Source organism: Meleagris gallopavo, chromosome 10 (assembly GCF_905368555.1).
Source record: "Meleagris gallopavo chromosome 10, MGAL_WU_HG_1.1, whole genome shotgun sequence".
NCBI classification, from domain to species: domain Eukaryota; kingdom Metazoa; phylum Chordata; class Aves; order Galliformes; family Phasianidae; genus Meleagris; species Meleagris gallopavo.
Window position 1 is genome coordinate 27,036,188 of NC_139413.1, and position 27,318 is coordinate 27,063,505.

At 43.7% G+C, this 27,318-nt stretch overlaps 1 protein-coding gene across 14 annotated transcripts in view; it reads right to left on the reverse strand.

The window, feature by feature from the left end:
- The window catches only part of DOCK7 (dedicator of cytokinesis 7), an 89,351-nt gene that overhangs the window by 793 nt on the left and 61,240 nt on the right, over nt 1-27,318 (reverse strand). For 3 of the 14 annotated variants that reach the window (XM_085232212.1, XM_085232204.1, XM_085232214.1), the window contains 26 exons: nt 26,781-26,876; nt 26,513-26,653; nt 26,231-26,344; nt 25,711-25,881; nt 24,540-24,679; nt 20,895-21,064; nt 19,520-19,674; nt 18,767-18,949; nt 18,164-18,299; nt 17,333-17,429; nt 16,867-16,884; nt 15,095-15,191; nt 14,290-14,424; nt 13,445-13,597; nt 12,878-13,036; nt 12,542-12,642; nt 11,828-12,020; nt 11,132-11,275; nt 10,380-10,511; nt 9,391-9,405; nt 4,861-4,995; nt 3,854-3,943; nt 2,864-3,100; nt 2,319-2,462; nt 1,352-1,458; nt 202-369 (listed from right to left, as the gene is read on the reverse strand). In XM_085232212.1, the coding sequence (XP_085088338.1) occupies nt 202-369; nt 1,352-1,458; nt 2,319-2,462; nt 2,864-3,100; nt 3,854-3,943; nt 4,861-4,995; nt 9,391-9,405; nt 10,380-10,511; nt 11,132-11,275; nt 11,828-12,020; nt 12,542-12,642; nt 12,878-13,036; nt 13,445-13,597; nt 14,290-14,424; nt 15,095-15,191; nt 16,867-16,884; nt 17,333-17,429; nt 18,164-18,299; nt 18,767-18,949; nt 19,520-19,674; nt 20,895-21,064; nt 24,540-24,679; nt 25,711-25,881; nt 26,231-26,344; nt 26,513-26,653; nt 26,781-26,876 (3,431 nt within the window). Of the gene's footprint in view, nt 1-201; nt 370-1,351; nt 1,459-2,318; nt 2,463-2,863; nt 3,101-3,853; nt 3,944-4,860; nt 4,996-6,576; nt 7,872-9,390; nt 9,406-10,379; nt 10,512-11,131; nt 11,276-11,827; nt 12,021-12,541; nt 12,643-12,877; nt 13,037-13,444; nt 13,598-14,289; nt 14,425-15,094; nt 15,192-16,866; nt 16,885-17,332; nt 17,430-18,163; nt 18,300-18,766; nt 18,950-19,519; nt 19,675-20,894; nt 21,065-24,539; nt 24,680-25,710; nt 25,882-26,230; nt 26,345-26,512; nt 26,654-26,780; nt 26,877-27,318 lie in introns of those variants that run through there. The other 11 variants (XM_085232218.1, XM_085232210.1, XM_085232217.1 and 8 more) reach the window with 7 other exon arrangements.

Genomic DNA, 27,318 nt, shown 5'->3' on the forward strand with positions numbered 1-27,318 from the left:
AGTGAGGAACAAAAGGGACCATAGCAAACACCACCTACCAGAACTGCTGGGAAAGGGATGTGCTCTGAGCTCAGGAAAGAAGGGGAAAAGGGACGGACTCAGCCAGAAGCCTCACATTAAGAACAGGTTTCACAAGAAGGTCAAACGCCCCCTCTTTACACCCTCCTTATCTCTGCAGAAAAAGTAAAAGCAAATATCCACCTGTGGCACGTGACTGGCAACACGGCCTTATACAACTGTGGGATCTTCCTGTTTATCAAAGGCTGCAGGGCTTCCTTTAGGCGGTGGTAATTCCGCTCCAGCTCCCGCTGATATTCCTTTTGGTCCGGGCCGATCAAGCTCTTGTTCTTGCGCAGAGCATCCTCACATCTGGAAAACAAAAGCCTGTGAAACTTGGGCACGTAAAAAAGGACAGATTTGTTAATTTAATAACACAACAGCTTTCGTTCTCTACTTCTGGGATGACACACGGTATCCTTTTCTATCTCATCTTTTGGGGAATAAAGACTCAGCTAAAGCAGCTGACCTCCGTGGGGAAAGGAGAGGGTGTCACGTTTCCAGTTTCCACTTCCAGAGTGGAAACTCAGTTTTTATTTCTGTTTCGCTCTCCAATCACATTTATCTTTGCTGAAGAGAAATGAAATGCCCATCTCCACACAGCACTTCCAGTCCAAGATTTAAAGACCCACTGCTGAAGACAGACCTATGAGATGTTCATTGAAACTCTTCTACTGGGAAAGACGTGATGTAAACGAAGGGCATGAAAAGAACTCTAACATCACCACCACCTATTATATACGGAAAAACTACATTGCCACTGACCTTTTTGCCCTGAACACTTGAATTTCAATACGTATTCTTTTAATTCTTCAGTGCTTACAAAAGATACTGGCTTAAGACTGCAGTTTGCATTACTCAAGAGGAAAGTACAGCAGCCAGTACAGTTCCTTGAGAGAATTCTGCCAGCGTACTTCCACGTGGCTTGGACAAATTCACATCAGAAGGAAATCAGAGCTCCTGGCCCTGCCAACCTGTGAGTTCATTCGTGCCAGTGTGGCTAGCTGTGTTCTGAAATGGGAACGCTTGGTCACGACTGAGCTGTGATCACTAATTCCTTCCCAATATACAGCAAAGCCAAATGACTTCAGCACTTGACCTGATGGAAGTCATGGACCAGCAGCACCAGAGAAACAGGGAGCCAAGTGGGAAGCTGAGGAATACAGCTGCGTATGGAAACCAGACAGATGGTTACAACACAAGCACTCCTCTCCCAGACAGCCCCTGTGTTGGTGCTCCTGCCTGCTGCAGCAGTAATAAAGGCACCTGGCAGCTGGAAGACAACACTCCATACCTTTTCGTGAAGTCTTTGAAACAGAGCCGTAGCTTGTTATGATGCCTGAAGAGCTTTGGGTCGTTGGGTATTTCAGATAAGAAAACTTGTGCAACTTCTAATGGTCCCTTTAGGAGCAGAGAGAAAAAGTAAGTTTCTCAGCACTGTCACATCCACTCACTGGAGAAACTTCTTGCACATAGAAACACGTGTAAAATGCAACATTATTTCCTCGCAGCATGCTTCTTGAAGAATTGCAGCTGGTAGATCTGGCATCAATCACCAGACATCATGACTGCTGCATGGCTTTCAGGCATTTGTAAAAATAAAACTCCGCTTTTGGAAAAACGGGGTGAGAATGTGTGCAGATTCTGCATTTGTTTTCCCTTACAATGTATCTTGACAAACTCTGCAGAACTGACAACTAAGTTTAAACAATGCAGATGGAACCAAGTCCTTGCCAGCACTGTGAACTCAGCCCAGAACTTGACACTCCAGTCGTGTTTTTCCCAGCTTGTTCCTTAGAGGAGGTTTACTCATATTCACTCAATTTTTCCTCGATGTTTCTCCACTCTTAGCTTCACTTTCCACTTTGTTCAAAAACCACAGCAGGACACAATCCTAGTTCCAAACACCAGTCCAGCTAACCGAAGGTGAAGCAATAAAAATCTCATGTTTTCCTTTAAATAAGGGAAGGAGAAGCAGTCAGAAGTGACTGCAGATGCCAGGAAGGGACAGGGAATGAGGGAGAAGGGCTATCTCTATCTACTCAGCCACTTCCCAGATCTAACCATGTTTTAAGGACTCTTCCTCAAATTGCAAAGTTACCCAGAGCAGCTGGTCTAGACCCACCAGTGATCTTGAACATATTCCATACACTGAATGGTAAAAAACCCCACAGTAATTTGGAAATAAGGCCCAATGCCAACCATCCCTGAACAGAGTGATACACAACCCCACTGTCTCCAATTCAGAAAGTGGTTCTCACCTGATTCACTGTGGTACCTACTGATCCCTGTAGCACCATCTGCAGCATCTTTGGGTCTGCAGGGTCTTGGTGAGTTGCAAAAGCTAATTCTTGTGTTTTCTTCTGCATGTCCTCTATGGCAACTTCAATGGGTGTCAAAATGATCTAAGGAAGCAGCCAGAACACAGGACACTTGTTAGGGTGGAGACAAGTGGCAGAGGACACCAACAGCACAGATATTATGTGACAGTATGAAGAGATGACAAGCATTGGAACTTAATGCCCGGGGCGTGAGGTGGTCACTGTCCCTGGAGGTGTTCCAGAGCTGTGGGGTTGTGGCACTGAGGGACACAGTCAGTGGGCTGGGATTGGGCTGGATGATCTTAGAGACCTTTTCCAACCCAAGTGGTTCTACAATTCTATCCATGACTGCGTGTGGCCCTGGGGTTTAACTAAACGTACCGAGGTACATCATGCGAGTGTTTCAGCAACATCTACTTCCCTTATTGTGCAATACTTCAAAGGAGAGCCGTGGGGATGTCTGCTGGGCAAAGTGCAGGCCTCACCTCCTCTTTGTGAATGACGTTTATCCTGGTTTTGATGTAAGGGAAAGCGTGGGACGTTGTCAGGATGGTTTTACGCTTGAACTGCTCGTGCAGCTCCCCGTGAGCTCGGCCATCCAGCGTGAAGGGCGTGCAGTACATGAAGCGCCGCAGGTTGTAGTTCTTGTCAAAGTAAGTTATTCTGTCCTTCATCTCATACGTGTCAAAGTAAGGCTCCACATAGGTGATCTGGATGTAGGCCTGCAGGAAGGAATCCAGGTAAGCACGGAGATGAGACGACCTCTACTCCCTGCACTGCCATAGCCTGGTCTAACTCCTCTGCAGAACTAGGACTGCTCCTTGCCTTTACTCAGAAACGTCACACCGAAGTTGCTGGAGTGCTTGGTGACTGCTCAGCACTTTCTGGACTAGATACAGCACTCTGCCCCTCTCCTCTGAAGCTCTTCACATGAAGTGTTTCCTCCCTTTCTCTGCAGATAATGCCTTCTTCTAAACTGGAGTCTTAATTTCCTAGCCACGTTCCCATTATTTCTGTTACGCCTAAAGGAGCTTAAAAGACATAGGACAAGAATGATAAAATGCTACAGCTGCAAAAAAAAACAAAAAAAAAACCAAAAAAAAAACCAAAAAAAAAAACCAAAAAAAAAAAACAACTACAGAGGCCAGTGAATGGAAAACTCCCTTCCTTCCTTGCATTTCATAGAGATTACAGAGATGGGCAAATGCGGCCTGAGTCTGCAGTGTTTCAACCTCTCGACCTTCCCTTCTGCCAAGCACACGGGACACATCACATCACACAGGACAGGAAGGAAACAGCTCATTTTGCACTCCTTTGCTGGGAAGATTTTCCCCACCTCTCTTCTCTGAGACGTTCTCTAGCTCTCTTCATGGAAACATCACCTACTTGGTGAAATCCAGGACAAGGATTTGGCCCGCCATGTTCATGTACATTCAGGACCAATTCTACTGCTGACTCTCTACTCGTGTTCTTACCTTGTTGGGATCTAGTTTACATTTGTCCACAGGGTTTGAGTCCTTGATCACTTCAAGCACATCTTCACCAAACCGTTCTCCATAAAATCCCTACAATCAAGAGCAAATACACTGAGATACAACATCAGAGGCATCCATCAAAGATGGGGGTTGGAGAGACAAAGGCACATTCAGGGGAGGTGAAGCTCCAAATGCCTTCAAGCGCAGCTGCACCAGGGCTGAATGTGATCTGCTGAACCTAGGAGAATTCAATCAATCGCATTCCAGGGCCAACAGGAAACAAATGAGCCTAACACCCGGAAAGCCAAGAGAACTCGGGAGCCTTCCAACTGCACACACGTGCTGCAGGGCTTTGAACAGACCTCTGAGCTCGCTGTGTGTCTGTGAGCTCAACTGAAAGCTGGGGTCAATGCAGGATCTGCTTGGAAATCAGGTGCCGCGTCCGAGCGCGGCTCTGCTGGGCTGGATGAATGGGTCTGAACTCAGCTCCGTGCGCCCAGACCTCAGATAACGCTGCTGCTTTCAGTGCCATGTGACAGCAACAACAGGAGGTCAGATCTATTCCAGCAATTAAGCAGGGCCAGGGCTGAGGAACAAACTGGTGCTTACACTGGCACCCAAAACCAAGGTAGATTTATTAGAGTTGCCTTCGCTTGCTCACAGCTGAAACAAACTTCAGACACTTGAGAAACCCACTCTGGGGGCTCTGAAATTCAGCTTCTGTTAAGGGCGCTGTCTCTAGGAGAAGAGGAACATGATGCAAAGGTGAGAAAATGAGAATAAAAAGCAATGCTTTCCAACAGCTGGATTCTGAAAGCATCTCAGCCTTTTTTCAAGCCCAAGTCATCCCACTGCACCAGGCAGCTGATGAGAAAGCACTGTGAAAAGCCACAGATTCTCAAGTGATCATAGCAGGTCTGCAGCTCTCATGATTTGGGAATGACAGATGGAAAACAGACAAACTGCAGTTCACAGAGAGAACTGGAGGGCGGCCGCAATCACCTCACCTCGAGCCTATGGGAAATCTCAGCTAACTTTGTTATCGCAGGCTCCTTGTAAACAAACTCTTGCTCATCCAGGTCTCCAAACTTGGTTCCATAGAAACCGACCCTGAAGTAGGTGCCAAACATCCTCTTTCCATCCTAGGTTTGGAGAAACAAAAGGTTATTTCAGTGTGGGGACAAGAACAATCCAAGTGTGGCTGCAGGAGGGCTCCTGACGTTACGCAAACTCAAAAAGAAATTAAAAATGAACAAAGAAAAAAACAGAAAGAAAGAAAGGAAAGAAAAACACACCTGGAACTCAGCATGAACACGCTTAGCAGCAGACACCACAATGAAATTACAAACTAATGTGAGGTTATATGGATCAAGGATGACCATCAGCCCAACCCTGCAATGTCTTCTGCCACCCCAGGAGGAGCCTGAGGGCGTTGGATGTTGGGGAACAAAGGTGAGTTCCTACATTTGGGTATTGCTTCAGGCCTGGCCCATAGCTGCCGACAGCCTGCAGCACGCAGGGAGGGCACAGCACACAAACACCCCTGGAGATGCCCTGCAGGGCCCCACGATCCACCCTGAGCTAACTGCAGGGTTGGGCTGATGTCGATGCCCAGGGCACTCACACACGCACACACGGGCACTGCTGGAACAGCACACGGCCCTGGGGGTGTCACAGCCTCCTAGGGACTGACTGCCAGGATGGAGGGAGGGCCAAAGTCACTCCTGCTGAAAGCAGATGCAATTCTCTGTGTCATGTACCTGCTTCCTTTTGAGCCAGTGGTGAATTTGGCCCAGAAACGCAACAAAAAGAAGAGAAACAGAAAGATTTTTGCTGGCAAGTAACGAAGAAAATCTGATTAACAGAAAGAGGAAAAACACTTTAAAAATAAACCACACCTCTAATCTTGTTAAAACAATTCACTCCGCATGCACAAACCAGAAATGCTTTTCAGCAAGAAACTGTGAGATGTTCACCTTTACTCTCGTGAGAACACGTGTGCACAGTGCTCTGGTTTGGGTCCAGAGAGCACCTGTGGGTGTCCTGGCTGCTGCACATGAGTCTTATTTGGTATTTATTTCTTATTTTTGCTAAGGCAAAACTGATCTCCTGTGATGACGGTGAACATGATCTATGCAAGGCAAGGAGTGTAAATAAGGATATCTCAGGAGAGCTCTGAAGTACTGCCATGGTGAGGTGCTGGCCTGAAGAAGACAGTGGGCAATGCTTGTTTTTGGGGTGAAGGCTGCTGCCTGCCCCATGCTACAGAAGGTAGAGCTCAGCTGTGCCCAGCTCTGACCAGAACTGACCAGGATTTGGCCCTGTCTGTGGGATGTGAGGCTTGGGGTACGAAGCATTTGCAGAACCTGGTTCCTACAAGGTAGGAGCTGCACAGCCATCTGCACACATCACTTCTTACAGCTGGTGTACGCTTATGTTGCCATAAAAATATCAACGAAAGGGGAAGAAAATCTGTCTGTTATCAGCACTAATTAATAAGTAGTTCTGGTAGCATTTACTAAATCATAAAATAAGAGCCATGTGGGACTGGGAAGTCCAGCAGCTGGGAAGCCAGGTGAGATCCAGCTCCCAGTGCACACTCCATCACCACGAAGTTCAGCTGCACCGAATTTCCCTTATCAATCCAGTTGCTGACATTCAGTTATCATGAGGACCTCGTGGAGAAGGAGCACTGGTTGGCCCAGGTGGGACAGAGCATCTCCACCATACAGCCCTGGAGCCATCAGCCATGGGCTGAGGGGTGACCTCTCCCCAGCAAGGGAAGCACCAAACCCTTTATGTTCCCCCCATCAAGGTTTTGTAAGAGTGTCTTTGGAGTGAAAGGGTCTGCAGCGGGAGGAGTGGAGCAGGAACACCTCCATCCTGTTTGTAGAGGCAGTTTCCCAGTCTGAGGCCATGTCTGGCAATCTGAGCCTGGAAACACTCCTCGGGTGAGCGAAGGCCCACAGGCTATTCCCTGCCCACTGGGGACATTCAATAGCTGTGAGCCCCATGGGATGAGGAGAGCTCAGTTTCTTGCCTGGAGTTAACAGGAGACGGCTCTGCAAACCTCACTAGCTTGAAATTTAGCTTATATCAAAGTCTCTGGAATCACAGTACCGAAATGGAAACGTGTCACTTAAAAATACTCCATGGTCTTGTTTCTGAAAAGAGCTAAAAATGCAGATACGAGGGAGAAAATATTAAAAGCATTTTATCTCCTATTATTTTTTGAAAAATAATAGGTCTTGGGGAGGAGAAGAGAATGAAGGTGAACACTGAATAGCCATCACAGAACCGGCAGAGCAGATAACAGCCATCATGACATATGAAGGTTCATGATTTGTTATTATGCATGGTAAATACCTTTCAAAATTGCTGGGAATCAAGTTTGAGTTATCTCTCGCATACACACAAAAAGCTTTGCCAACAAGATCTGAAAGAATCCAACATTGGAGTTCTGCTCTGCTTTCTCCACCAGCAGAGCTGCAGCTGCCTGCAGGCAGAGCCAGCCCCAAATATGCATGAGGGAAAGTGACTCCTTCATACACACTGTGCAGAATGCAAAATCGAACCATCTCTACCAAAGAGAGCACCCTCTTTTCTTGCCCAATTTCACCCAACGTCCTTTGCAGCATTGCCAACTATTGCAACTTTTTCAATATGCATTTTTCAATTTTTTTTGTTCCTGGAGTGCTGCTATTCGAGGCAACATCACTTTGTATGTTTTTAAAAAAAAAAAAATCCACAAAAAAAAAAAGGATTGAACATTTGTTAAACCAACAGCAGAGCAGAAGAACTCACCACTCCAAAGGCTTCGGTGCCACTTGGGGCACTCAGGCCTGTAGTTGGCAATGCTGCTTTTCCTGGGACACAAGGGTTGTACCCTGCTGTTGGCATAGCTTGTTGGTAAAATGAAACTGGGATTTCCACAGAGAAAAACAAAAAATAAAAAGGGGGTGGGGAGGGGAAGAGGGAAGGAGAAAGCAAAAAAAAAAAAAAATTCCACAAGTAGGAACTTACCACAACAGACAATAGTAAGAGTGGGGAGGAGGGTCAGCAACCAGGGCGATAGAGGAGAAAACAGAAAGTATTTAATTAGGGAAATTCCAAAAAACAAACAAGCAGCACATTGGCAGCAAATAAACTTTAAAATTAAAAAAAAAAAAAAGGTGAGCATCAATCGAGGTATTTAAAAACAAGGAAAAAAAGGAAAAAAAAAACATGCAACAAATCTGAAAGCTACAAAGCACAAAGATCAGAAAAGTGTGGCAATGAAAGAGCACGATGACAGACGAGAACATAAACCATGGGTGTCTTTTACCATGCAATAAAACATGACTGAGTGATGTTAGAACCATAACCAATGACAGAATTTTCTTCAGGGGTCGATTTAGGGGCAGACTAATCAAGATAGATGCTCACAGGCCTTCACGTGCATTGGCTATTGGATGTGGATGGTTTACATTCCCGTGATGTACTCCAAGTCTCACCTGCTGGGACTTCTCACAGGAGCAAGCAAATGAAGGACAGGGCCAGTCCTTCAATAGCAGGGGCTATTTTTAAGCTACTGAATTTCACTTCTTGCTAGGCCATAATTAAAAACCATCTTTGAGACACCATCAGCCCAAATTATTTGTCACACAAGTCAAAGAAACTTTGATCTTGGCCCCAGATCAGGCAGTGTGGGCTTAAATTCTCTCCTGTGTTGGAAACTTGGGGTGAGATGGCTCACACTGAGTCGCCTGATTGACAGAAAAGCAGAGACTAACTGGACAGCTGAAGTCTATGCGAATAATGCAGTACCACACTCATGAAATATTCAAAGTTTCTGCTGTGACTTCTTGACACTCGTGTACCAACTGTGTCAGCTGGGCTGGGCCCTCACTGATCCAACCCTCTGTGCTGGGTGCAGCATCAGATGAAGCTGACTGCTATGCTTGTTTCTAAGCCAACATGTGGTTCTCATGGTGTATCGTTGCAGAAATGGGAACAACCAGCCTCTACAAAAATGGAAGCAGCAAAACTGACTCCAGTTAACACAACTGAGCTGTTTTACTGCCAGATAAAGCTACGTAACAAATCGATTGTTCTTAAACGAACAGAATAAAGGAGCCTATTGTCTGAGACACAGTTTGCACATGCAATAAACCAGTTTTGTATTCCAGTACCTCTGAGCATTATTGCTTAAATCGACCCCTGTGGGTGGGGTGAAAATATGGTATGAGGGGATGTTGATGCTGATGAAAAGAAATATAAACGAATTATAAAAACAAACTAGTGATGATACAGTTGCTCATTCACCAAAGAACCTCATTAGTGGAATACATCAGCATCCATGCACTACCTACAGCTTCTTATGAAGAATTTCCTACTACAACCACGATCGGTTTATTGGTATTTCTTTGGTTAATGAATTCAGTTTTAACAGCAGACAGCAACAGAAATACCCACAACTAGCACATGTGGGCAAGCATTGGCGTGAGTCATCTGATAAATCTATTAGTGTTCTTTACTAACTAAACGGAGTTACCTACCTCCCAGCCAGTACTCTGTGTAATAAAAAGTAAAAAGCGCATGTCACAGAAACAAAAAAAAAAGTCCAAAGGCCAAAACATGACCATCAATGTAAGGCAGCATAAACTTGAAACGGTTTCAATGATTTTAAGACATCATGCAACCAAAACAGACTTCTCTGGCCCAGAATGACGCCCAGTGATTGTTCCTTATTGGTTCATTTAACCTCACAAACCTGGCAGTGCCAGAACATGGGAAACAACCAGGCCCTCGGCTGCTGAAGACCAGCTGGATCCCAAGAAGTTGATGCACTGATTGACATCTACTGTCAGCATAAGGGTAACTATACCAACAGACAACAGTGTACCAAGCAGCCCAAAGCCAGAAAGCTGGCGGGGTGAGGGCTCAGAGTAGCACTGGCACATACTGCCCACGCCTGCCTGCAATGAAGGCATGCACCCATCAAGTGTCTCCTAGAAGCTTCTAGAAAGTTGCCAAGTGCTCTCATCCCCTGCTTAGCTGAGGTCTGCTGGGCTTTGTGAAGGCTGGTGAAGTCTCCCATCAAATCCTCAGCACCTTTGCTGGTGGGTTTTGCACCAAGTTTAAAAAGATTCTTTCAACAACTTAGCTAACATTGTAACAGGCAAATAAAACTCCCAACATTTCTCAGCATTACCTACCAGGCTAAAGGCAAGAAACAGTGGTTCTCCCAGAAACAGAGCATGCAAAATACATTTTAAAACAACATCTGAAAGAATTAACTGGCACGTGATTGGAACTTTTTAACGCTCGGATAATTCTGAAGTTACAATAAAACTTGATATGCGATATCCTCCTAAGTTTCTTAAGTCAAATACACACAGAGAGAAAACTCCAGTTAGTGATCCTTGCATTTACTGCAGATCACCATTTGGCAGTTCTTGTGTAATCTACTAAAATGTTTTTTTCCTTGATAGGTACTTTTTATTTGACCACAATTCACATTGCAGCTGAAAATCCAAATCATTACCTGGTGGACAATCTTGCTAAATGCTTCTTGGAGTTTACCATGAATAGTAGATAGCTTCTTGGCATCTCTGTTAGCTTCATGAATAGGAATAAGGACTTTGTAAACCTCATTAACTGCTTCATACATGCCAGCCTAAAAAACAAAGGCCATCAGATAGCTCCATCAGTTCAGCAGCAAGAATGATACGTACTCCCAGCATTTACAGAGCCAAAAGGCACTGTGATGTAATCAGCACCTCTTCCTTACAATATGCCTATGTCTCTAACGGAGATGATCAATGTAAAGAGACAATGCACCATGCAACTTAGCCAGCCTGCTACAGCACTTCTCTTTGTTCCAGAGTTACTGCTGCTTGTACTTAAACCCACTGAATATTTCATATAATTCACTTGTTTTCATTTGTTTCTGATGGATACACTACCACCAGCTCACTAACACTGCTCACACAAAGCTCTCAGCCCGTCCACTTTGAACAGGAAAAAAAACAGTACAGCCTTTATCTGCCACTGTGAGCTCCAAAACGTGCAGTGTTGAAATGAAAGATGCTAGGAAACCAAAAAGCCCTTTGCTCCCCGACCCCACTCACTGCAGTTCACTTGAGAGGGCAAACAGAGCTGTCTTGAGCAGCTCAAACTCCCAATGCTCCAAGTGAACTAAGCAGTTACAGCAGAGCTACACAGTCTCATTGAGAAAACATTTCCCATTACGTTGCCCAGGAGAAGGAGAGAGAGAAAGAAATTCAAGTCTTCTACCATGGAAAAAGATGCTGCAGCCTGCTCCAGCAATCCCACCAGACCAGCTTCTGTGAAATACTTTCCAGAACAGATACCTTCTTCATCTGGTGACACAACATCATCAGAAACTGCTGACTCTTCCAAAACATTAGAAGATATGTTCTAAGGAGACATAACACAGGTAAAAATTTGTACTCAATTTCAATGACATTCAACACTTTGAAAGCTTGACGATTTAAATCAAATCCTACAATGTTTAAAGCAGCAGCTGTCATGTGCTTTTTGTTTCATCTCCTTCTGAAACAATGGGATACTTCAGCACATCCTTAAGCTGACTGGAGTGGCTCATGTGTTCACAGCTAACTGTGTGGTTGTTTGCTCTGCTCAGCGTTGCCCTGCCAAATGTGAGTCACAGCAACCCTTCCATAAGTTACTTCGGAACAACTGCACTCACTTCACAGTGACTGGACTAAACAGATGGTAAAGAAATATAACTTACATGAAGAAATAAACACAACTGGATTCATTCAGCCTACAGATGAGAGGCTCAGGGGAATCAAGCCGTGTTCAAGCATAAAGATTATTTTCAGAACTTGCTATGATGCATTCTCCTCAAAATAAACTGAGTGAATGCAGTGTGAATGTCTAAACATAGGAATATCTGTCAGCAGCAGTGACAAAACCCCAAAATACACTACAGAAGATAACCTCTACCTGAAATGTAACGCATCCTACAGGGAGGTATTTTCGGTCTTCGAGCATGCTCAGATACTCAGCCACCAAGGCTGCAGAGTGGACCAAACACTGTGCTGACTCTGCATGATTGCTCCTCTCTGAGTGCTTTCCAGCCATGTTCTGTAACCAGGTCAAGCGCAGGTCAGGGGAATTCTGATAGCCCTTTGCAATCCTAGTTAAAAATAGGAGGAAGAAAAAAAAGAAAGAGAAAAAAAAACACAAAAAAAAACTCTGCAATTAGTATGCAGTTATTTCTGTTTAAGTAACAATCACTTCACAGATTTCTTAGCTAGCTACTGGTGGGCAAGCAACTGGATCAACCTAGTGACGGCACATTGCTTCTAAGGGTGACTGCTGAAGTTCTTGACTAAATTTCATATTTCACCTGCAGACTGGAACTGCAGTGTCACCGCTCCAAAACTAGGCTCTGTAAGGGCTCAAATGAACAACATCTGAGTTCAAAACCAAAGAGCAATTACCTGTGTTTATATTAGGTGATGTGTGAATCATGGGAAGCAGTGCAAAACAAGCTTAAGCTAAAAGTAAAACGATTGCTAAATGCATGAACAAGGTTCACAGCAACACAATACTCAGTGCTCTAAACACAGAAGTGCCATAAGTACTAAGCTTCTTCAAACACCAGCTGGACACTGACATCTACTGTCCCTGCTGTGCAATGAGTATGGACTCTACCTGTACATCAGGTCAATTAGCATTTCTGGATCTTCCTGGTGCTCCTTCATTTTAACTGTGTCAGAGAGGATCATGTGGAGGTTGAACACTAGATCTTGGACCTGTAAAAAATACACTGTTGTAATGAAGTAGCAAAGGGAATCAAGCTACTTACTGCTATGCCAGGACCACAGCTGCTCTGAGCCTTTGTGTGGTTACCTCACTGTCAGAATTAATCAAGGATCTGGGTTTGGTGTACTCAGGTCACAAAAAAAGTATGAACCTCCTTCGAGGAATTCATGCAAATATTCCAGGCTGCAAATAAACTAAATGCCACTTTTCCTGTGGTTCTTTTACCTGATCAGGAAATGTTGTCTCTCTAAGCTCCAGATCTTCTTCAGCATATGTTAAAATAGTCTTCAAGGAACGTCGTAAAAATTCCTCATTGAAATTCTGGGATGTCCCCACCAGGGATGAGAGAGACATAGTCACCTGCATTTTCACTCTGGCAAAGTTCTGCAACAGAGAAACTGTATTTCAACAACCTGCCAATACTGTGCACTCACTGCTATCAGTCCCTGGGCCCACAGTCAGTGGATCCCTCCAGTTCTGCTGAGCAAGGCTGAGCACTTTGTGACAGACAGGCACGTGGGTACTTGCACAATACCAGCTGGAGGAGCTGGAGCTGAGAACCTTCTTAACACTTTGAAGCACATGCGAGTTAGCAAACCTAAGATCTAATTAGAAATTAGTAACATCTGGAGGAAAACAAAATCCCAGTATTTCTAACTCATTTCCGTGCTTGTCTAGCTGATAAGCCCTCTAACAGCCTTTCTTTCACATGACTGAATACACAGTGCTCCGTCCAGAGGTCCCCAACCAGTTCCCATATAATAAGCTAATGAAGTGCAGCAGGATACTCACATTCCCAATCTCAAAGTTTTGCCTCATCAGAAGGTAAAGTGAGGCACTCGCATGTGACCGTATTGTGCTGATGCTGCTGCTACAGTGCCTCAGGAGCCTCAGGCACAGATCTGCACACTGCTCAGTCTCCTCTTCAAACAGCAGCTCGGGGAACTGGAAAAACAGCATATGAGAAAACTACTGCCTGGACAGACAGAAGCAAGCATTCAGACACAAAGGCCACGATGATCTTAGCAGCAAGCATACATCAGTATTAGAGGAAGTTCAATCCCCTCTGCTTTGAGGGGAATTGTGCTGGTTTGAATCACTTCACTTTTACAGTTAGAGAGATGCAGAGTCTCTGGCAGCACTGGAAGACAATTCATTTTACCTACCCCACCGCTCCTTGCTCCTGCATCTACACTTTGGATTGATTCACATTGATTCCAAAAACTCAGGCTTAAATCTTTGGGCTATTCCCAGTACATATGCAGAATCATAGTTTAAATTATGGTTCAAGTAAAAAAAAATAAAATCAATTTAAGCAAGTTTCATCCTTAATTTCAGCTGTTTTTTGCACTGCCTGCTGGCTAAGTACATCTGCTAGCCAGCAGGAGCCCACACCACACTCACTCCTTGTGAACTGCACCCTTGTGCACAGCTATAAAACCCAAAGTGCATAAATAGAGGACCCCAATCACAAAAACCATTCAGGTTTTATCCATCTCGAGACCCCATTCCTTGAAAATTGGTCCTGCACAAAACAATAAATGTTTGGTGAAGTGACAACGATATAAAGGGAAAAAACAGCCCCATCCTCTATTTGCACTGCTCAGGATATATTACCGCATCTGCAGAGAATTCACCTTTGAGACCAAAGCTCTCTGTGTGGCGAAGCAGTGTTGGAGGTAAAGTGCACTTTGGTTGCAGGCCATGCTGTGCAGAAGCACCTTCAGCACCCCGCCGAGGATGCTCTCTTTGGACTCCGTCACAGAAACAGTCTGCAGGCAAAAGCAAACCAAGGGTCATATGAGCAAAAGCAAACCTCCTGGGGGAGCTGTAATAACCCTGCTGAAAACCCCTCTGGCATGGAAAAACTGCCCACTTTGCTGAGCCTGTGTAACAGTCACATTTCTGAATCAGCTCCAGGTGATGGAAATCTGACCCATGAGCTGAAGGAGATGGAATGACACAAAACTGCCGTGTGTCCATGTTCACTAGTGGGTAAAGAGGAAACAGACAGATTTTGTACCACAGCGAGGAGCCTGGAGGCTTTCCTGCACTGTGCCAATGTGTACAGGCACAGGAGACCGACCTGGAACTGAATGACTTGAGGCAGATATGAGAAGGAACCAGAGGAATTTGCTGTAATAAGGCAATACTAGCCAATTTTTACTGTTTGTTAATGGAATTTTAAAAACAAATACTTCTTATGCTACAAAAAAGGAACAATTTTCAAAAAGTCTGAAGAAAGCTACAGTAATTAAAAACCATATTGTAAAGGGCTGAGGATGAGGAGAGGCATTACAATCCTTCCTGCTGCAGCAGTAGACCTGAACAGTTCTGACAGTGTTCAGGCAGTTAGAATAGCAGGAAGGCTCTATTTAATAAACTGCTGCCTGACCAGGTGATCCTAATGGCATTACATCTCTTTTCTTCTACCATCCTTACCTGTACAACTATCTCTAGTGTATCCAAAATAATTAGATTTGCTTCTGTTGCAAGATTTCCATCAATAAGTGCTTCATGTTCTATCTCTGCTCGTGATCTATTCGGAGAAAAGAAAGCAATAAAATTAGCTTCTGTTTAAGAAGTAAACCCACATATTATTCTCACTTGAAAATATTTCCTCATTGGCAGGAACCCTTTGATTACAATGCACATACTTATTGCTGGACAACACAAAGATCCTTTAATGCATCCATTAAGAGGACAGGAAGAAAGACTTGCTTTTTTTACATATACAAACTTACAGGTGATTTACGTTCATCATGCTCAGGAGAGATCACACTACTTTCTGACACTTTGTTACTCTCCCAGGAAGACAACAAGCATTTAGAATGAAAGTCCAACTCAAACTGGTTTAGTAGCATTGTAAGGCATGCAACAGCGAAACCAGGAACAGAACGAATGGTTTCATGTTGTAGGCTATGGACACACGGTGGTGCTACACGAGCTGGTATTTATGCACTTTGTTCCCAGCAGCCAGAATAGTTGCAGGGCAGAGTGCATGGCGTGGAGGTGTGATTTCTGCCCTCTTATGCTACAGTACATTACAGTTTTTGAAGAATATCTTTCATGCCACGAATAAAAAAACCTACACAACTTTGCTGTTTAATACCAGGCACTCACTTCCCCCAAAAGGCTGACAAAGTTCATATCCCCACTCACACCAGAGGTCTCAGGAATTCGGCAGAAACCACCTCATTTCAGTGACAGGAGCTGCACTTGGCAAAGCCCCAGTTCTACATCTAAAGGGCCCAGCTACAGCTTGCCCGACACAGGTGCCATCTCTGACAGACTCAAGCCAGGCCAAATGGCACTGAGGGTGTGATGCAGAGTACTGACAAAATCCAAGCAGAGCACACATCAAGGAGGATGGAGCTGACTTGGCTGGCAGCGTTCCTGGAACCCGTATTGCACGAACTGCCACACAGCTTCCCATGGGAGCTGGGTCATACACTCATTATCTACTCCTCAGTCTCCAGAACATGAAGGCTTGGTGCCTGATCCTCATGGACCAAAGAGGGAGGCCCAGCCCCTGTATCAGTAGTGAAAGGATGAATTCTGCAGGCCAAACTTTAATCCAGTGTAAGTGCCCATGGCTCGAGTTGAACCATGGTGAAATTTATGCCTACATCACTTTGCGAGGAGGTTTAAAACACACTGTTGATCTGGCTCTCCTGATGCCTTGGCCAGGAGCATCTAGAAGCCACTACTTAACAAGAGATTACACTTCTGTGTTGGAAAAATAATGATAAGCTGTAAAGATGTACTTTCAAATCCAAGAAGTATCTCTATGTCTTTGAGGGTAAAATTTGGCCTGACTTCCATCCAGGCTGAGGACCTGGCTCCTCAGTTTCTTCAGAGCTTCACTTGGGCTGAGATTACTTTCCTAAGATTAGGAACAATTCCATTGCTGGGAGGATGTAGACTGCAGGTTGCAATTTGAGAAAACAGAAAACGTGCACTGCAAAGCTCAAACACAACTCCTGAGCCTTCCAGATTAAGCCACACTGGGACAGGGAATTATAAAGGAAATGGGTGTAATAAGCAAGAGGAGCTCATTCCAACCAGTTGCACACACACACCACACACACACACACACACACACACACACACACTGAAAACTTCTGCCAAGCATCACAAACAAGGCTGTGATGATTGAGTCTGCAGATGTATAAATGGCAATTTGTAAGAACTGCACACCAACACTACAGTACCTGGCTGGTTTGTGGCTTCTAAAAGCACAGCACATGTGGAAAAACAATCAAAGTGATGGATTAGGGCAGGAAAGGAAAGTGAGCTTTGACAACTCCAGAATGCTCTTATGTAATAAAGGAAATATGACATGGGATATATATGCTATCTGTGAATATTGTTCATGAATCTTCTCTCTAAATTACAGCTTACTACAGGATTTTTAGAAGGCCATGGATTGTATTAGTCTTGTTAAATCTCATTTAAAAATACTGAGAAAGTAAGGAATGGTGGAAAATAAGAGTTAAAACAGGGCAGTGTCAGGCAAAAATCTATTTGTACATTGCCAGACCTGCTCCAGTGGAGGGCTCAAACGGGCTCACACAAGAGCTAGGTGTACCTCTGCCACTGACCATCAGTGGTGAGAGGGACCCTGCAATCCCCCAGGCACTGTGACATGGTTAAAATAGAAGGATAAGGCAGAGTTACTTGTCAAGCTTCTCTGTGTTTTGACGCCAGTGAGTCATATCCTTTCTCCATCTCAAATTCTCTTGACTTCCAAAAGCACTCCCAGAAGGACTTCTCTCTGCAGGATAATATTAAAATAATAATAATAATAGCCATTTAATTTATTTATTTATTTATTTTTAAGTAGCAACTCTAGGTTGTTAACAAGCAACAGGTGACAGCTATAACTTATTCCTTAGATCCAACGCTGTGGCACTCAGACCCAAGATGTTTATATGGTCTCTAACTAAGTGCCATGAGAAGTAACTTGACTTGCAGTCATTTTCACCCAAGTATTGAGTATAGACTGAGCTAACTGAGACAGACTGCTGAGAGGTAACTATCAGGGTTGCTGAGAAGCAACTTCTTTGGACTACTCAGGAGCCTAGGTTTAGCAATCCCCAGCAGTCTGACATTACTGTTTGTCAGCTGAAGACAGTGATGTCTTCAGGATGGTGCTGAGATCCCATTTCCTGCTTCACAGGCTTTCTGTCTTTATTGTCACTGCTGGGAAGGCAGGGAAATTTCATCACACAACATCCCAGATAAGGGATAAAGGCAATCAGGTCAGATTTAGGAAAAAAAAAAAAAAAAAAGTACAAAGGTCCCTAACTCTGTGAAATGAATCATTAATTATGTCTCTAAAATATTTATTCAATATAGCCCACTGTGAGTGACTCACATGTACCAGGAAGCCTCCAGCAGAGTAGGAGACTGAACCTAGTTGATTCTTGTCCTAATCCCTGGGCCATTTAGGGAAGGGAGTAGCAGTTTTTGAAAAATATGTAGAGTGCAGAAGATGTCTTTACTTACCTAACTGTCCTCTGCTTCTTCGGACCATTTCCTGCCTTGCTCCTATGCTTCCCAAAATAGCCTCTTCTAGCTTGGCTCTCATGTCTTTTGACTTCTTGAACGTCAGACTGTTCATTCTTTCAAACACTTTCTTACCCTGCAAGTTTCAAATGATAGTGAGGGAAGAGGCTTTCAATTTGGATTATTTACTAAGTGCAACAACTCAAAATATTATTCCTGTATGAAGAGAGAAAGAAAGGAACATAGCTTCAGTTGCTAACTAGATAATCTACCCAGATCCAGCAACACTTCAAAAAGCTCTCTTATTGTGGGAGCAAGCAAAATGATCAAGAGATATTTCCTTTACCTTGCTACAGTACCCAGATGAGTGGCAAGCAACACAAGCTACATAAAAAATGAAAGGAGAAAGAAACACTTACACGACTGAAAAGTAAACATGGAAGAAGGCCAGAGGCTGCACAGAGAAGTGCTTAGCCATGGGATTTAGATTACAGGAAATACTGAGAGAGCAGGAAATGCCTTTCTGGAATAGTACAAAGGATGGGAGTGTTACATTTCTCTGCGAGCCTTAGAAGAAACTTCAGGAGGTTTAAATACCAGTACCTTGTATTCAAAACAGGATACGCAAAGATAAAGCAAATCCAGCAGGCGATTGAGCTGCAGCACTGACAGGTCTGTGAACCACTTCTGTAAGACACTTTCATCTGCATTCTTGAGCACCCACAAGAGACAGATCAGAAGGCTGCGGCTGGACTCTGTTGAGAAGGTGGAGTGCTGCCTGCCACTCTAAAACACACAGGACAAGACATTTGTCACATTGGATTTCACATCCAAAAATGCTTCAGTCACCACTGAAAAGATTTCCATAAGGTACTACTCTGGCCTAAATAATTGCCAGGTAGGAACAGAAGTGAATAGGGAGAAATGGAAGGGTCTGCTAGAACTGGGGAGATTCCCTTTCCTGTGCAGAGAACAAGGGAAATGGCCCATTTACATCTTCAGCTAGTTAAGACTTGGATGTGGTAGGAATTTTTGCTTAGAACTTACAACAACCACTGTAATTCAAAGAGCTTTTATGCAATTGTTTCAGAAAGAGAGAATCTTTATCAGAAAACTCTTACATTTTCTGAGGTTTGTTGATTCTCATCCCTGCCTGACACTTATAACCCCAATGAGACAGGTACAACAACACGCAGAAGTGATTTGTTCCCTTGTCTTTCACCCTCTACAACACCCAGCCACAAACTGATACGAGTTTCTGCTGCTCACTGATCAGCCCTACAGGGCGTGCACATGTAAATATTTGCCTATTGACACAGGGTGAGGGTCAAGGAATAGGCAGGAATAGCTTTGTACCGATGAGGTGAGTAGAAAACTGCTGGGCCTGGTGAGCTGAGGGACCGATGTTCCTGCGATGGCCATGGCAACTGTCTGGCTTATCATGCTTCCACTCTCGCCTTCATAATCATCAGCAGCGACGCAGCTCGGCCTCCCTCGCTGATTGTGACTCTCTGCCAGAAACACACACATCCTAGTTAATCCCCAAACTCAACATTTTAACCCCCAGACTCAACCCCAGCCTCCCTCCGCAGTGCTTGTTTCATTGAACCATCTAGGAAGGCAAACTGAGAAACATCACACCCATTGATAGGGTCCTGCAAGTAAATAGGGTTTACTGTTATTTGGGATTATGCAAGGCTAAGACAGTAACAGTTTTTAAAAGCGATCTATACAACCTCAATACCTAGAACACTTTTGAAAATAGACTTTTCACTCCACACCACAACCTTACTTTTTGCTTTATTGTGCCATTAAACTCAAAGGATGGCAAGGACCCCAAATCCCAAACTACTTCAGACCAGATCCCCTGCCCTGAGCTGACACCTCTGCTTCTCTGCAGGACACTGTGCACACCTGAAATGAGCTGCTGTTCGAGCACACACAGAAAGGAAGTAGAGGAACTCTGCTCCTTTTTTTTAACCTTCGAAAGGTTGAGGGGTCTGGGCTTGTTTAGCTTGGAGAAGAGAAGGCTCCAGGGAGACTCACTGTGCCTTCCAACACTTGAAGGGAGCATATAAAGAGGAGGGGGAATGGCTGTTTATGAGGGTGGATAGTGATAGGACAAGGGGGAATGGCGTTAAACTGAGACAGGGGAGGTTTAGGTTAGATATTAGGAGGAAATTTTTCACTCAGAGGGTGGTGAAGCACTGGAACAGGTTGCCCAAGGAGGTTGTGGATGCCCTTGGAGGCATTCAAGGCCAGGCTGGATGTGGCTCTGGGCAGCCTGGGCTGCTGGTTGACGGCCTGCACACAGCAGGGGATTGGAACCAGATGATCACTGTGGCCCTTTTCAACCCATACCATTCTATGATTCTATGATTCTAATTGTTCTGAGCCTTGCACAGTATACGGGATGACTTTTGAATCGGATCAGAGCAGAGAGACAGGCCAGCCTTACGCAGATAGCAATTAAAATGCACTGCTCACTTTTCACTTTATGCAAACAAGTGGCCAAATGCAGCTTTGAGTGTTCAGTCATTGAGGATTTTGCAAGTGCACTTTAGGAAATGGATGTGGAAACACATCAAAATTATTATACTTCAGAAATACAAACGACCTCATCCACCAATAACGGGACTTGTTTTAGAACCAACGGAATCTGTTCTAGACAAGAAACACTCAAACTTTGTGAGCAGCTGAACATATACCCATACCACAGAGTATGAAATACCTGTAAAATCATAGAGCTGAGGCACCGTTTCCATGATCACACCAATCAGAGGTAGATACAGCATTGCCACCCGGGCCTTTACCTGCGGGTCAGCGTACCGCGGGTCCGAGTCGTGACTGGACAGTAAGTTGTGTACCATATTGATGACCTTCTTATGCAATCCAAATAAACTGTTAAAAGAGAGTTGGGTCACACAGATTAGTTAATACCTTCAAAGCAAACTGTATTTTGTAACTGAGTGGTTTCGGTTAAAAAAAAAAAAGAAGAAAAGGAATCCTAGTTTTTATTTTTAACTTCACATAAACTGTCATTGCACATATTCTTTGATCACCCAAGGATTTTAAAAATGGCTGGCTGCTGACCATGCCATATAAAAGGTATAAAAATATCCTGCTGAGGTGTACGCTCAACATGATGCAAGCACCCTCACATTTTCCATACAAAGCCCCAGCTTTGCAGTGCTGCTGTACCGAGTCAACTGAAGAATGCTAGGAGAGATAGGGAAATATAGAGGACGGGGAGAGAACTTTAGAGTAGGTTTAGTGACATCATTTGTAGTGCTCTTTTCTGTTTTTATTTAACGCCATTTACAGAGAGAAAAGCCCTCCTAAAACAGAACATTGCTTTTATCAGATGATCAGGAAGATTCTGCCTCAGTTCCCTGAATCCCCATGCAATTATTCAACCGAAACAGACTACAGCTCAGTAGCTGAATGCAAACTGTTGGAGAAATGGAGGGGCAGAAGGAAAAACCCAGCAAGAAGTGGCCTTCCTCATTATTAAGATGCAAACAATGGCAGGGCCCAAGCTCCATTCCCTCTTGTAAAAGACTATGTGTAAGCCTATTGGTGTTCATGCCTTTTGAACATAAACCCCTTTGACTCTTGAGAACTCACTCTGCTCCTCTCAGTCCCCTCAGCCACCACACAGAGGGCAAACTCTCCCAGAGCAAATAGCATGTATCTCTGTAGCTATTTGCTTCTGGAGGCAAACCAGTCCAATGCAACAACTCTACCCCATGCACAAAGCAGCCAAAGAAGCTCATACATGATGCGGTAGCAAAACATAAGCTTCAGTGTTCAGACCTGTGGTATTAAAACAAGGGCCGAATTTCAGGCAGTATCCACTTTACCTGAAAAGTAGAGTTGAGTTCTGGTTAAAAAAGACGAGAGGATCTGACTGGATTTGTTGTGGGTATAAAGAGGTTATAAAGGCACCAGTACAGGTTAGGAAGGCATCAGGTAATGAAACTACATTTCTCTCTGTGTTTTTTTACATCAGACCAATATAAATCCTACAGCTGCCTTGTCATTATCAATGAGATCCTGAACAGCTAGGAATGAAATGCTTATTTAAATAACTGGCAGCACAACCTTCAAATTAAGGTTAAAAGAAAAAGCTTTGTATTGTTTTGAAGGAGTGGCATCTAGGCTGCACTTGAATAGCTGGAAACAAGCTATCCTACAGGCAATGGAACTAAGCACAGGGAAAGCACATTCAAACAATGCAGTGTAATTAAAACCTAGGGCTACATGGGTTTCTTTTTCCCTTTTCCTGAACAGAACGGGTACAGGATCAGTCTGTATGGAGGAGGAAATGTGACCTGCTTATCTTTCTGTCTGATAACGCAATGAAGTGATCCTGCTGCCCTGCACCAGCCCCTCTGACATCTCAGCCTTGGATTTGTGACAACAGTGCACACGTCTGCAAAACTGACTTTTGTTGGTGAATACCCAGGGTCAAATCTGATTTTCTCATATCTGCCCTGTAATGTCAGTCAACACGGGCAACACAGGCACCATGAAATGAGCAGTAATTGTTATTATCACTGAATAATCAAGACATGCATCTGTTTGAGGTCTATCTGCCTGGGCTGACTCTCTAGCTTCTTTAATCCACGTGCTGCCTCCTCTTTTAGACTACAGGTGCTCTGGAGGAGGACTGTGACATGTTGTGTCATTGTACAGCACATAGCACAGAGGGATGTAACCAAACCGTCGCCCCTAGGCAACACAGCGCTGCAGTCTTTCCTTTTCAATGGAATCCAAGGAGTTCTTATACAATGGGTGAGCTAAAATGTAATGTATTTTGCTAATGGAACAAAAGCGTGGAAGGAATAAATAAAAGGCTCTACATCACCTATCAAGATCTAATGCAAAGCTCTACTGGAATGAGCAGCTAAATGGGTGGGCATCCCTCTCCACTCCTGGGATCAATTGAAACTTTTTCCAACGGTGGCCAAAATATTTTAATGGTAAGCATGCCAAAACCTCCATTATCTGCCAAAACCAGATGATTATCTGGTAATGATCCTCCCACCTGACCATTAGAACTCTTCTCAGGCATGAGAACAATAGACCCCATGGTGCATCTATCAGGGCAAAGACAGATTTAATCCTGAGAAGAGCCAATAAGATGCAAAACCACAAGTTGTTCTGGAAAACTGTAACAAATAAATGCATTACTGATACACATCTTAACCAAAATTCAGGAGCCTTTGATTAAAAGGGATTTCCAGAACTGAACTGGTATCAGTGGGCTTTTGATGTCTACAGAGGGCCCCAGAGAGGAGCTGTCTCCCTAGTGGACACAAAATCATACTGACAGCTCCTCTGTGCAGCTGGACAAAGATCAGCACCCATGTCCAAGCTTAAGGGCTGAGAACATCACGGTGACAGAGCTCAAAAAGCAAGTATGTGAGAAAAAAAAGGCTGTGAAAATAAGACCAGAGGAGATCAGAGACAGGACCTCGTTTCTAACCAGGGAGTAGGATGTTCCTATTCTACAAACAGGATTTCTGCAGTGTGTGAATTGGTAAAGATTTGCTGCTTTTTCAGACCAAACAAGTGGGACTACAATGTGTTGTGCACATGTACAGGACAACAAACTCATTTATGGCATCACTTTCTTCTCCAACAAGAAACAGAATTAATGTTTAACTCCTGAGACCTCTTGGGGAAGGGGCAGAATTACCCATGAATCATCAGTATTCGTCGACTCTGCTGATATTTCTGGGTCCACCTTGAGAAAATGCCTGTGAGAGAACTTAGGACTGCAGAAGCAATCAATAATTTCTATTGAAATCCATTTGAAAGGAGTAAGGCAGAAAACAGCCCTAAATAATACAAGTAACAGACTGGATGTCAGGACTACAGGCTACACTCCCACTTTAAAAAATTATTTGCTCCGCAATCCAGGCAAGTCACTGACCAACTCTGCACACTTGACTCTATTTGTCTATTTATGTAACCCATGGGGGTCTCACTGATGCATAATTTATGTTGATACAGAGCAGAGGGGACCACAGCCAAAATGCACTGTAACATTTAAAAACACCAGCAACAGAGACTTCTTAAACACAGAATTATTTTTTTGTTATAGTTGATAAAAGCAGTTTTTCCTGTTGGAACTCCAGTGGTGCCCCTGTGCCCTCTTTCCCCCCTTAGCTGGAAAAATATGATTCATGTTCACAGTGCCAGTGAGAAACGGGCAGGGAAAAAGAATTCTCAGAGTTGAAGAACAGGTCCCTTACCTTCTCAGCTCACAAATGTAACTTAACTCTGGCCATGCCAGAACTTGCTTGCTATCCACATTTTACTTGGAACTAAAGAAAAATGCTTGAGGAAAAAAATTGCAAAGATTTACCCTTCTGCATCAGGATCTAAAATGACAGCCAGTTCTGTTAACACAAGCCCAGCCAAGTAATGCTGCTGACGGAAAGGCACAGACAATTCAAACATATTTGCAATCTTCTGGTCTTGGACATTTGTGGAGAACCCAGAACTCTGGAAAAAAAAAAAAAAAACCACAACCAAGTTTCAGCAGCTGCATCATAAGGATCCTTGGAACACAGAGAGTCAAAGCCTAGGAAACACAACAAAAGCAATTTTCAGAATTAAACACGATGCCAGATAAACTATTTTTTTCATGTTTTGTTTGGATGTAGGCACGTTTAACTACAATATATCCAAGCTCTCTAATTCTTCTCTTAATTGTTTGCCATTATTGCCTTCTCCCCTACAAGACAGCCTTAGAGAAGCTAAGCCAAATAACCTTGAAAAGTGGATTAGTTAAACTTTTAACTCAGGCATGGATGGTTTCCTCAGGCTTAAGAAAGCTTTAATTTGATTAAGTTTAATTAATTTTTCAAAACACTTGTTACTTTACTTTTTCTGAGCAGGTTGGGACAACACTACAGTATACAGGAAGTCCCTTGTTTTATAAGAAAAGGGCAACAGTGCACAAAGTCTTTTTTTAATGGCTCATTTATGCTCATGCATAACATGGAAAGGGATTAGGTGTCCTTGGGACGAAAGGGTGTGTGGACAATATGGGGATACACAGATGGGCTTCTTTTTTTTTTTTTTTTTTTTCAATAATACAATATCAAAACAAGTGAAAACCTACAAAGCAGGAAAAACTGTTAGATTTTCCTCCAAAGCCTGAATGTGAGAGATGCTTCCAGGTTCAAGATGTTGCAGGAAGAAGTAAAACCAAAACTGCTGTAGCCAAAGTCACATCATCACCCAAACTGCCTGCAATCCTTGCATGGTTCCCATAGCCCACATGCATCCACTGCAGGCTTTCCCCAGCACGTCAGTGGAAAAGGGGGGCCTTTCAAGTGAGAGCTCTGTCTGTGTGCTTTCCAGCTGTTCACTTGTTCTTTCTTAAATGAAGTTAATTTCTAAATAAACACTTCCAACAAATACTAGCAAGCAGAGACTGAAATTATGGATTAAACATCTGCCTCATGTGATTCAAGCCTCAGAACAAAGTTCAGTTTGAATTCCCACAAAGGGCCCTTGTTGCAGGGTACCTGGGAAGTTGCTGAAGACACAGATGGTGATGGAGATGCAGGCGGTGTGAGTAAGCTGCAGGGTAAATTCAAGGTGACGTAGTGTTCATGGCTGCAAATGATGCGAAGGAAGTCCAGCCTCAAAGATGCCAGGTTACTTGGGTTTGTTAAGGAATACAGCTTTGAAGACACCTGGCAAGTTCAATCCGTAAGACTGCAGTTAGCACCAAAGCAGATTACAAATGCAGCACTGGCTCTCCTGTCCCACTACCACTCCCAAAACTGCTTCCAAAGCAAGAATTAAACAACTCGATATCATTACACGACCCCATCCACATCACTTCTCTGTGCTACACATTAAACTTGTGATGTGCAGGAGCCACACACCTCCCAGCCAATAACAGCACACGTAGCAGTACAAGATGTATATACAAATCATATTTTTACAAGCAAATTAAGAATTGTCCATACTTCACTGTCTGCCTAAGAGAAGAGTTATGCCATGGATCACAGCTAAGTCGTAACATTTATCTGCATTCACCTGTTTGTAGCAGGTCTTAATAAGAACAAAAACAAATCCTCTGTCCATGATAGACAATAGATCATTGAGGAAAAATGCAAGACTGGTGTTGAGCCTTTCAACCATTTCTGTATCCTGGAGAGAAGGAAGAGAAAAATGGAAAATGACAAAGAACACAGTGAGCAGTAATAGAGCAATACAATGTATCCAAATGACAATTCCTGGTCTAGGCATCAGCAAAGAACACAGTAGGGTCTGGTGCCTGAGCTCTGACCTGAGCTCACTTTAATTGTTTGTCATTACCTTCTGAAACCGAGAGACTATATCACCAGCAATTGTGCTGACCAAAGCAGTTACATCATCCATGAAACGCTCAGGAAAACGATTCTTTCTTGAAGCATCCAGTTTGTCAGCAAAATACAAATGATGCACCATGCTCTTCACCTATAGGAATATAAATTACAGTGGAGTCACTCGTGGAAATGAAGCAGGAGGGAGACTCGGTTGTTGCTGTTTGTGTTTTAAATGATGAATGCTAAGGCAATAAGCAAAGTGCTTCCAGTTTGCTCACCATCAGCTCGAAGAAGAACCAGGCCTGCTGCAGGGCTGCCTCCCGCACGCTCCCACTGCACACGACCCACTGTAAGGCCAGCTCTTCATGAAAAAGCTACACAGAAGCAAATCCAGAGTTAGTCCAAGCCTCAGCAGCAGCTCACAAAACAGTCTGCATGAGAAATGGGAGCACGGTCCATGGAAAGTATGGCAAACAATGAGATTAAGCAAAATAATAACTGAGAACATGACAGCAGTGGTGGTTCCTTAAAGAAATCCCCAGCTAACAATGAAGGATGATGTCATGATATGGAATGTGAGAAACGTTCCAAAGCATCTCGCTTCAAAATTGAATTTCAAGTGTCAAAAGGATTTTCCACCCACCCAAAAGAAAAAAAAGGTTTGGTGCTCATATTAATTTATTTTAAAAGTCTACCTTTCTGCCTGGTCTGATTTTTGCAGGAAAAAGGAGTAAAAAGTGGACATATAAAGCAATTTGTACAAAGATATACATTTACTGTGAGAAAGGACTTAAAACAGTAAGAAAGAAACGTGGG